Source organism: Fusarium poae, chromosome 1 (assembly GCF_019609905.1).
Source record: "Fusarium poae strain DAOMC 252244 chromosome 1, whole genome shotgun sequence".
Classification (NCBI taxonomy): Eukaryota; Fungi; Ascomycota; class Sordariomycetes; order Hypocreales; family Nectriaceae; genus Fusarium; species Fusarium poae.
The window spans coordinates 10623841-10635593 of record NC_058399.1 but is presented as its reverse complement, the minus strand read 5'-3'; the positions used below and the strand labels follow the sequence as shown (position 1 = coordinate 10635593).

The 11753-nt window shown below is 38.3% G+C and overlaps 2 protein-coding genes across 2 annotated transcripts; both read right to left on the bottom strand.

Annotated features, from left to right (window-relative positions):
• Positions 1-245: 245 nt before the first annotated feature.
• On the bottom strand, positions 246-1678 carry FPOAC1_003439 (uncharacterized protein; the record flags this gene model as incomplete). The annotated part of the gene is made up of 4 exons (XM_044848005.1): positions 246-775; positions 802-1201; positions 1249-1498; positions 1551-1678. The coding sequence occupies 4 exons, from the start codon at positions 1676-1678 to the stop codon at positions 246-248; spliced, it is 1308 nt and encodes a 435-aa protein (XP_044713921.1).
• Positions 1679-7380: 5702 nt separating this feature from the next.
• On the bottom strand, positions 7381-7657 carry FPOAC1_003438 (uncharacterized protein; the record flags this gene model as incomplete). Its single annotated transcript, XM_044848004.1, has 2 exons — positions 7381-7387; positions 7413-7657. 2 exons carry the CDS (start codon positions 7655-7657, stop codon positions 7381-7383), a joined length of 252 nt encoding a protein of 83 aa, XP_044713920.1.
• Positions 7658-11753: the final 4096 nt, after the last annotated feature.

The window sequence follows — 11753 nt, the reverse complement described above, 5'->3', positions numbered from 1 at the left end:
TTATTATTTTATATAATAATTATATAATTATATAATTTTATTAATATTAATATTAATAAAAAAGTATTTAATAATTAATCTTTAAAAAGAATAAAAGCTTTTATAATAATTATTATAATTTTAATTTTATAAATTATAATATATACTTTTAGACTAGACCTATATTAATATCTAGGTTTAAAAACTATATTTTTTTATAAATTAATTTTATATATATACTTTAGGACTTATGCCTTAAAAATCACCTAATAAAATCCGTTCAACGGGACTTGGTTGAACTCTTTTAACAAGTTATACATCGCCTCATCGTGCATTTGCTTCGCCATCTCTAGCACTTCTTGTTTGCCATCTGTAGACAGCGCAATTTGGTGACTTTTAGTCAGAGCTAGGAGTGCTTTTGTTGAGTCTATACGATTCTGTGAAGAAGAAGCGTTTTCCACAATTCGCATCAACACCGTCTTTCCCTGACAATCTCTTTGGGAAATACCTTCAGGGAAAAGAGGTACCAAAGCCCGAAACATGGTAGGGTTGCATTGTATAGACGCAAGATGCAGAACATTTTCGCCGTTTGCATTGACATGGTGAAGGTGTGTCTCAATGCCTCGTTGCTCCAAGAAGTACTCAACAATTTGGACATGACCAGCTAGGACGGCTTCTCCAATCGACTGATGGACGCGATGGGCCAAGCTTCGTGACTGGCGCTGAGGCACGCGCATTAGTTCCCTCCTAAGATCAATGCTCCGTTGGGCCATTCGGGCAATTCCAATATAGCAATCTGTTCATCAGAAAACAAAGGAGTACGATTGATTTCGTCAAGAAGCAGGTATCGGACGCATGTTTTAAAGATGTTGTTCTCCAGCCTTGATGTGATGTCCCGGTTGACTATTGTACCTCCTGCTGTGAGCCCAGTTGCCACATTCTGAAACCCTGGTCGAGTCAAAGCCAAGTCATACAAGATGAACTCCTTTGCTGATTGGTGTACAATCACAATTTGACGCTTCTTGCGATTGCTGACATCGACGCCAGCAATAAACGGTTGAATGAGGGCCATGACACATTGGTCATCTACTCGTTCAGCAACCTCGGCAACGGTAGTGATATCTGGACCAGCTGTGCCTAGTGCTATTGCCCGAGAGAGTTCGAGAATGCTGACCCGCCTTCGAGCTGCACCCAGACTTTCCAAGGCTGTAGCCGCCGTATTCTGGGCCTCTGAGATTCCGTGTCACACTCGTCCAGACCGTCGATTACCAGGAAAAATGGCCGATCGAGCCCTTGGACAGTCCTCTGAAAGAACCCGACCAACTTATGGACATTTGTCGAAGGCTCGAAGTTTCCAGTGAGCAGGTCTTGATTATACCAATCAAAAAAGGTTCTTTTCAACCCTTCACACTGTTGAAGAAGTGATAGGATCAAGGCGGAGAATATGTATAACGCGTGGCCTGTTTCATCGTTCTGGCAGTAGTGGTATAGAATCATGGGTCTTGGTAGCTGATGTTTCCTTCGCTGATCGTTTGAGAGGCGGGGAAAGGATTGAACAAGATCCAACCTACCTAGCTGTAATAGCACTAGCCTCTTCTGGAATCTCGGGACTAGATCTGTTGCTACGCTGGCGGAGGTGATTCAACCGTCTACGGATCTCGTACCGAAAGCCTTCCCGTGGCTGGTTGTTGGATGGCATGTTGTGTGGTGTGGATGAGGAACAATACTGATCCCGCTTTACAGCGCATCAACCATGTTAACTCATGGATGTTGGTAGCACAATCCTTACTTAATCTCGGCTTTCTATAGATCTAATTGGCTAAAAAAGAGTAGAAACAGTGAGGATGCAATAGCCAAGATGCATCATTAAATAAACTGAGAAGAAATGTTCCCTACAGAATACTCTAGTTATACTTGGTAGTCAAATATCTTAGGTCACTAGACAGGTAGGTTAGTAGGCACTGTACACTAAAAGTAAGCTTGTTTATCACTGTCTCTGTGATTGGATAAAGATGCTAACCCCCGCATTCGCTTGATAACGATAAGGCTGTGGTAGAGATTTTCCCCTGTCCGGCCAATATCCTTTGGTGACAGCTCGCTTCCACTTTACTTTTCCTCCATCGCTTATTACGTAGTATAGGATAACCAGAGAGGTGCCCCCTTAGCGTAGTAAGAAGGTGCCCCTATAAGCGAATTTTAATTAGGTTATTTTAAAGTTAATTTATAAAGTAATCTATTAACTTTTAATTAAATTACTTAAATATTAAAGTAAAATACTTGTCACGGGCTGAGTCCGGCGGTACGGGTGGACAGGGAACGCTTCGGGCGTAATAGGTTCTATTGCTACGGATAGGCACTGCAGGCAGGTCAGGCTCTATTAACAAGACGTAGCTCAAGGAGCTACGTTCAGGATCTGACTGGCGGTCTAACTAAGGTTACGGCGATAACGCTATCGCCACGTGATCTGATCCACTTGTGGCTCTAGGGTAGGTTGGTCTGACTTCGAGCTGTGACAGTGCCCCCCTCTTTAGCATCGAGCTCTGCCGAGACGGGCTACTGTGGTCCGGGCTTGTCAGGGTATCTCCTGTGGAAGTTCGCCACGATCTCTGCAGAATTCTCCACGTAGGCAGCAGGGACTTCTGTTGGGTCTGCATATCCGGCCCATTTCACAGTATACTTCAGCCTGGGGCGGCCTCCTCGGCCTCGTCTGTCCCATCGGGAATCCACAATGTCTTCAACCTCCCACTCTTCCACTCCTTCGGCTTCTACTGGCGGTGGCGGGTCTACGTTCTGACCGGGCAGCGGATTGGTGGCAGCTGGCTTTAGCAGGCTCGTGTGAAACACGGGGTGTATCTTCATGCTGGCGGGCAGTTCCAGTCGATAGGCGTACGGGGAGATGACCTTGCCGATCTTTAACGGGCCGATGTTCTTCCAGTCTAGTTTCTTCTGTGGCCTAAGGGTCTTGATATTCCTGGCGTCTAGCCACACTGGAGTCCCCCTACTTGGTATCGTCGGGCAGGTCGTCTGTGTCGGTTCGCTTGGGCTTCGTAACGGGCTTGTGCGGCAATGCTTTCTGATCTCAGGTGCTCTAGGATGTCGTTCATCGTCTTTGCGAACTGTTCTGCGTCTCTAGTGGCTGGGGTTCCTCTGACTGTAATCGTGGGTTCAAAGCCCATTCGCGGGTGGAATCCATAGTTTGCAAAGAACGGAGATACGCCGGTGGTTTCGGATTTCAGGGAGTTCGCTGCGAACTCGGCCAGGGGGAGCCATCGGTTCCAGTCGTCCTGTAGGTATGACACGTAGGCTCGCAGGTACTGTTCCAACACAGCGTTCAGGCGTTCAGTCTGTCCGTCGGTCTCAGGGTGGTAAGCGGTGGATAGTAGCGAGCTGATCGACAGTTGTTTGGTGAGCTTCTGCCAGAACTCCGCTACGAACTGGGGTCCCCGGTCCGATACTATAGTCTGTGGGAGCCCATGTAGCTTCCACACTTCCTTCAGGTAGTAATGGGCTGCGTCTTCGGCATCGCAGGTTCCTTTGCATGCGATGATATGTCTCATCTTGGTCAGGCGGCAGGCTATAATCAGGATGGCGTCATTTCCTTCGCTGGGCGGCAGATGTGTGATAAAATCCATTGACACATGTTGCCAGGCTCGTTCGGGGATAGGCAAGGGTTTCAGCACACCTTGCTTCGCTTCTCGGGCTGGGTTGGCTCTTCGACACGTATGGCAGTTCTTAACCCATTGTTCGATGTAGGCCAACATTCCGGGCCAGTAGTAATCCCGGGAAAGCAGGTCATAAGTGCGGGCACGACCTGGGTGTCCTGCTATAGGGTGTTCGTGGCAGGCTTTCAGCAGGGCGGTCTTGAGGGCGTCGTGGCTCGGGATATAGATGCGGTCCCGGTACAACAGTCGTTCCTGGACGATCTTGCACTCTGCAAGCGTAATCTTCGGGTGTCGCGGTGCGTCGGTCCTGAGGGCTTGTAGTATCGACTGCAGGTCTTCATCGGTCTGGTATCCTTCGTTCAGCAAGCGGTCGATCTCTTCTGGTAGCTCTATTGAGAGTGACGGCTCCTCGGGTGTTGGTGCGGGTTGGTTCTGTTGTAGTGGGTGGCGGATGCGGGCTCTCTGGACTCGTAGCGGCGGAAGTTGCCAGTTCTCTTTCTTTAGTACCACCTGGCTTTGGTGCGCTAAGCGCTCATCCCCCTCTTTAGGGAGGTCTTCTGACCTCCTGGTCAGGCATCGGGTTTAACTCCCTGTTTCCCAGGTCGATATGTGATCTGGAAATTAAATCGGGACAGGAACTCAGACCAGCGGGCTTGTCGTCGGTTAAGTAACTTCGTCGTCGTAAAGTACTCCAGGTTCTTGTGATCCGTGATCACTTTTATCGGTGAGGGTGCCCCCTCCAGTTCGGGTCTCCATTCTTCGAAGCAGCGAATAATGGCCATGAGTTCCTTATCGTAGATCTCGTAGTTGCATTCCGTGGACGTATGCTTCTTGGAGAAGAAGGCTACCGGGTGCAGCCTTCCGTCATCGTCGTATTGCGACAGCACACCGGCGGATACATAGTCAGAGGCGTCTGTCTCCAGGATTACGTCCTTCGTCCAATCGAAGGGGCGTAAGATCGGTGCTGATGTGAAGGCTCCCTTCAAGTCTCGGAAAGCCTTTTCGCAGGTTTCGTCCCAGACGAACGGTACGTCTTTCTTTGTCAGGTGGTTCAACGGGGCTGTAAGCTTAGAGAAGTCACGGATGAACCTCCTGTAGAAGTTCGCAAATCCTGTGAAAGCTTGTACATCTGTCAGGCAGGTCGGGGTTTGCCAGTTCTTAACAGTTTCGATCTTTGCAGGGTCCATTCGGATGCCGTCTCGTCCCACGATAAGGCCTAGGAACTTGGTTTCCGTAACCATGAATTCGCATTTGGCTGGGTTTGCGAATAACCCGGCAGCTCTCAGTTTTTCAAGCACCATCTTTAATTGCTCGACATGTTCTTCTCGGGTCCGGCTATAGATCAGGATATCGTCCAGGTACGCAGTGCAGAATATATCCAGGTATTCCCTCAGCGCATCATTAATGTACCGCTGGAAGGTCGCGGGGGCTCCTGTTAGGCCGAAGGGCATAACCAGTGACTCATATAATCCGAATCGGGTGCGGAATGCTGTCAGGTACTCCTGGCCTTCCTTGATACGCAGATTATTGAAGGCCGATACGATGTCAATACGGGAGAAGTATTTCATACCAGACAGGTTATTCAGGGATTCTTTGATCAGGGGGGAGCGGGTAGCGGTCCTTAACCGTAATATTATTCAGGGCTCGGTAGTCCACGCAGAAGCGTAGACCACCGCCGGGTTTCTTGACGAATAGTACCGGGGAGGCTACAGGCGACGAGCTTGGGCGGATGAATCCTTTACGCAGATTCTCGTCTAGCCACTCTCGTAGGGCTGTCAGTTCGTTCCGGGACATTCCATACAAGGGTCCAAACGGCAGTTTTCCTCCTGGGGTTAGCTCGATGTGGTGGTCTCCAGATCGGTGCGGTGGTAGCTTCTCTGCCTCCTTAGGCGAGAAAACGTCCTGGAACTCTCGAAGTTCTTCCGGCAGCACGAATGCCTCTGGCTCAGGCTTAAGCAGGTAGTCCAGTTGCTTCAGGGTGACGGTGAAGAGGCGGTAACGGTCCTTCTGGCTGTATATTCGGGCGGTTCGCAGGGAAACCGGGAGGATATCCTTTCCCTCCAAGGCTGGTGGGATACTCCCTTTCATCTGGCGCATGAACTTCTTCGGGACGGTCTGTAAAGCCTTAATCCTTGTAGGCTTGGTTGGGGTGTTGCAGAATTTCTGGCAGTACGGGCTGTTAAATGTGAACGTGTGGGCCGCGAAGCCCACCTGCGGGTCGTGTTGCTTTAGCCAAGGCATTCCCAGGACAATAGGGTAGCTGGCTAGCTGGGTCACGTAGAAGATCATGCTCTTCTGCTCGTGATCGGCAATGCGGAGTCCGGCGCGGACGTAGTAGGCGACCTTCCCGCTCTCGGCAGGTCGCCCGTCGAACACTTCAATCTCGAAGGTTCTCTTCAGGGGTCTAAACTTCAGGTTCTGGGACTTAGCCCAGCTCTCGTCGATAAACCCTTTTCCTTCCGCTCCGCTATCGGTCATAGCGTAAGACGGAATTGGTTCTCTTCCGGCCACATTGAGGCTGGCAGGCAGTATCATCAGGTTCGAACGTTGGTTGTTCTCGTTCTCAATCGGGATTCCATGAACGGAGGCGGCGGACAGTTTAATCTTCGGTACAGTAGGTGCGGGAGGGAGCCTGGCGCCGACTTAAGACAGGCTCACCCCGTTTTCCTGGCGTCCTCGGGAGTGTCTAGATCGGCGGGAACTGGCGCGGCTGGATGTAGGCGAGTGTGGAGACGGGGGCTGGCTGGTGCGGTTGGGGCTATAAGCGAAGGTGGCTTGACGGAGCCTGGTTGGACGTGTGTCAGGTTCGGGACAGTCGCGGAGGTAGTGGTTGGCTGAACCGCAACGGAAGCACTGGTTGTTCTCCCGTCGTTGGTTAGGGCGGTTATAGCGGCGCTGATTGCTGAGGTCCATAGGTTCTCCGGCTGGTTGGCGGTTTTCGGGGGGGCTTCTCCCTCTACGAGGCGATGGGGACTTCTTTCGGAGTGTCTGGGGGTACTCCTTCAGCGGCATATTCGTCTTTCGTGACGCAGGCTGTGGCTCCGCTGCGAAGCGGCGTCGTCGGTTTTCCAATTCTTGTAGGAAGGTGGCTAGGTCGTGATATTTATAGCTAGGCGGTGGGTTGTGTATAAGCATTCCGCGTAGTTCTCGGGAGACAGCTTGTTCCAACAGGGTAGGGAGGGCCTCTTCTGACATTTCTCCTTCCAGCGCGAGGCGTTGGAACTCGGCGAAGAAGGTGCTGAAATCCTTGTGAGTCTGGCGAAGGCGGAATAATTCGGCGCGGGCATTATTGATCCGGTTCGGGTCTCCAAAAGCGCGTTCTAGTAGATCGATAATATCCTGGTAGTCGGGGAGTTGGCATTCACCAGCTTTAATGTGCGGTAGGACTTGTGCATAGGCGCGTCCCTTAAGACGGCCAGTTACATAGGACATTCGGGCGAGGCGTGTCGGGAATCGGTCGTGGTTAGCTTTTAGTTTTGAGTGTATCTGGGAGACGAAACGGCGTAGGTCGCTCCGTTCGCCCTCAAACTTGTCAGGGTCGGGTAATCGTTCGGTAAGACTGGTTGATTCGGTAGATCGGGAAGAAGGCGGAGGAGTCGTTCCCATAGGAGTCGCTACACGAAGCTCAGCGGGAGCGCTAGTCTCGGGGGTTCACGGATAGTAGGTACGGTAGGTCGGGTGGCATCGAGGGCGCGACGTTCGGCGAGGCGGGCCTCGAAGATGTCGTCGTCCTTCCTCTTTAGGGCCTTCTCGTGTTGTTGCTCAGTGTACTCGAGCTGGGCTCGGGCAAAGTTACGCTCAGTGGTGATTTGTTGCAGGGATTGTTCGAGTCCTTGATGTTTATCCTTCATGTTCTGGGTCTCATTCTCCAGCTGGGATATACGGTTCTGGGCGTTCTCGGCGTAGGTATAAACGTTCCGGAAGTATTCGAACCAATCGTCTAGGTGTTCCGGGGCATGGTCACGGAATGACTCGACGCTGTCCGGCAGGAAGGGCGGGAGCGGGCGGGCAGACATCGCGTTCGGTGTCCAACGGTTAGGAGCTACGTAGTGTCACGGGCTGAGTCCGGCGGTACGGGTGGACAGGGAACGCTTCGGGCGTAATAGGTTCTATTGCTACGGATAGGCACTGCAGGCAGGTCAGGCTCTATTAACAAGACGTAGCTCAAGGAGCTACGTTCAGGATCTGACTGGCGGTCTAACTAAGGTTACGGCGATAACGCTATCGCCACGTGATCTGATCCACTTGTGGCTCTAGGGTAGGTTGGTCTGACTTCGAGCTGTGACAATACTTTTTTATTTAAAGTCTTTATATAATAAAATAAATCTTAATATAAATTTACTTTTTATATTAAAAAATATATTAAAATTTACTTATTTAATATATTAATAATATATTATTAATATATTATTAATATTTTATTATATTATTTTATTAATTTATTTTATTTTCTTTTAAATTTTAATAATTTAATATTAATTTTATATAGTTTTTATAAAAAGATTTTATTTTAAATAAAAAAAAATTAATAAATTATTTATATTAAAAATTAAAATAAATAAATTTAATATATTAATAATATATTATTAATATATTAATAATAGTCTATAAATATATTATATTATAAAAATAATAATATATTAATATTTATAGACTTTAATTAATTTAATTATATTTATATATTAAAGTTTATAATATAAATAAGAATATTTATTTATAGCTTAATAATATTAAATTAATTAAAATTATTTAAAGAAAGTATAATTTATATTATTTTATATAATATAATATTAAAACCTATTTATAATAAATTAATTAAATAAATATACTATAATATATTATTAATATATTATAAATATATTATTAATATATTATAAATTTAATATTATATAAAGTATATTTATATTAAATAAAAATTAACTTTAAGTTATTTTAAATTAAAGCTAATTTTATTTTATAAATATAAATATTTAAAAGTAAAGATCTATTAATATATAGCCTTTAAACTCTATTAATCTTATTATTATAAGATTATAAATAATTATTAATTAAAAATATAAGATTTAAAGAGTAAATTATAAAAGTTAATTCTTAAGTAAATAATAATTATATAAGTTTAATTTAATTTATAATATATATAATAGGACTTAGAGATAGCTAGGGAGATTTTTAAAGGTAAGACTTATATTAATATAAAATTAAAGCTTATCCTTTTCCTTAAGAGATTATAAGATTTTTAAATAAATCCCCCTAGAGTAAGTCTTAATATATAGCTAAAAACCCCTTAAAGGTTATAAATTTAAATCTTATTATAATTATATCCCTTTCTATAGTTAATAACCTTAATAATTAAAAGAAATATTTAAATTATTTTACTAATTAATTAATAATATTAATTAGCTATTAAATATATCTTTTTAATTTAATATTAAGCTTAATTATAATAAAATCCTATAAAAGTAAATAAATAAAAATATATATTTTTCTTAATTATAATAAATCTCCTTTAAAAGGCCTCTTTTTTTAAGCTTTTTTATTTTCTTATTATATTTAATTCTTTAGCCTTTTTTTTATATTTATAATAGCTTATTAATCTCTTTTAAATACTCTTTATTTTCCCTTATATATTCTTTTAATATTTTTATAATACCTTTATAATATAAGAAAAATACTATTACTTATAAATATACTATTAATATATAGTTTTAATATATTATTATTCTTATTTTAAGTAATACTTTTTATATATATTATTTTTATTTTATAAAAGATATTTTAATTAAAGCTATAAAGAAACCTTATAATTAAAAACCTATTAAAGTCTCTTTATTTCTATATAAATTCCTCTCTTTTATATCTTTATATTATAATTATTATATTAATAAAGAATATATATATAAACTATAAATAACTTAATATAGTTTTTTATATAGCTTAAAGACTAATTTAATAAAAATAATATATACTCTCTTTTAACTAGAAATATTATTAACCTTTTCCTTTTAAATAAGTATATTTATTATTTCTATATTATAATAAATAATATAAATTTAAATTTTAATTTAATTTAATATTTACTTTCTATTAATATTTACTAGAAATTAATAAAAATTACCTTAGATCTTTAAAAAGCCTTTAATACTTATCTCTTTATTTATACTTAAGAGTATTAATTAAATTCTATTTATAATAAATATATTAATTATATTAATTACTATATATATATTTTAAGCTATTATTAACTTTTTACTATTTAAAATAAACTTTACTTTATTAATCTTATAAATATATTCTCTTTAAGGGTCTTTAAGTCTATTTTATTAATAACTTATTATAATATAAAGTTACTATTTAAGATTAATATAATCTTCTTTATTTAAAGCTATTTAACCTTATATACTCTATTTAATTAATAGCCTTTAAAGGCTATTTAAATAGTTTAGCTATTACTTTAAATAAAAATATTTAAATTAATAATAATAACTAGATTATTTAAACTTTAGAAGAAATTCTTATTTAAATTTTTAATATTTTCTATAGTATTTAAGAGATTATTTAAGCTATTATCCTTAGTAATTAAGTCTAGTTTAATAATTTTTATTTTATATTTTTAGCTTTTTAAGCTTTTTTTATACTTTAATATTAATATTATTTACTTTTAAAGTACTTTTTAATATATTTTATTTAGATTATAAAGTTATTTATAAATAACTTTTTACTTTTTTTTAAAGTTTATATTTATTTTATTTTACTTTTTCTTATAATACTTTTAAAAGCTCTTAATAATTTTTAAAATATATATTATATTACTTTTATTTACTTATTAATTATATTTATATAGCTAGTCTTTCTATTTAACTAGGAAATAAATAATCTTTTTAATCTTTTTCTATATAAATATACTCTTAATTTCCTATTTATTTTTATTTTTTTCTAGGTCTAGTATTAAGAATATATCTTTCTTATCTTTAGCTTATTTTTATTAAAATTTAAAAAGGCTAATATAGAATATATTATAGATCTTATTATACTTTTTAAATAATATAAATTAATATACTTATTTTTTTACTTTCTTAAGAATTTAAAATAATTTAATAAAATAAAGTATTAATTTCTTTTTCTCTTTTTTAAATTTAATATTCTTAGTAAATAGCTTAATTAATTATCCTTTTTTAAATAATATCTCTATATATTTTCTATTATAATATTTATTCTAGGCTTTAATAATATTTTACTATTAAATCTTTATTTTTTCTTATAGGTTTTAAAGCTTACTTAATTTAAAGTTTATTTTTAGTATTTCTCTTTTTATAATTAAATCTTTTTAATAAATATAAAAGTTAATATTATACTTAAAAAGTATAAAGAATAAAGATACTCTTATTATAATATTCTCTATATTATTATAAATAAACTTAGCTATATATAATAAAGCTATTTAATTTATTTAATCTTTAGCTATAAAGTATTAAAAATAGTATTTAAATATTTAATTTATATATTTTATTTACTTATTAATTTAAAAATAAAATATTATTAATAGCCTTTATAGTATATATAATTTATAATAAAGGTCTAATTAAAAGGTATTTATAAATATAGCTTCTTAATTAAAGATAATACTATTTAATAGGCTATAATATAGCTTAATTTCCTTATAAAATAAAGTTATTAGCTTTAAGGTATTAATCTCTAATAATATAAAAAAGAAAAAATAATATTTTAAAAATTAATTTATATTTATAAAGATAGTATTAATATATTTATCTTTATATATAATAAAAAGTAACTTAGTAATAAAATCTATTAATAGTTATAATATAAGTTAAAAGGGTATTAAAAGTAATTTAAAATAGCTATAAGGCTTATATCTAAGGGTAATTACTTTTTAATATACTTTATATATTTTAATATATTTATAAATATTTTTCTTTATATTTACTTAATATAGTTTTTATTATAATAAATAGAGAATTTAATTTACTTTAAAGTAACTTATTAAGAGGTTATTATAATAAATAGCTAAAAGCTTATTATATAAGGCTATATTCTTAAGTATAAATATTTAATTCTTATACCTTAAGAGTCTATTTATACTTACTATTTACTTAA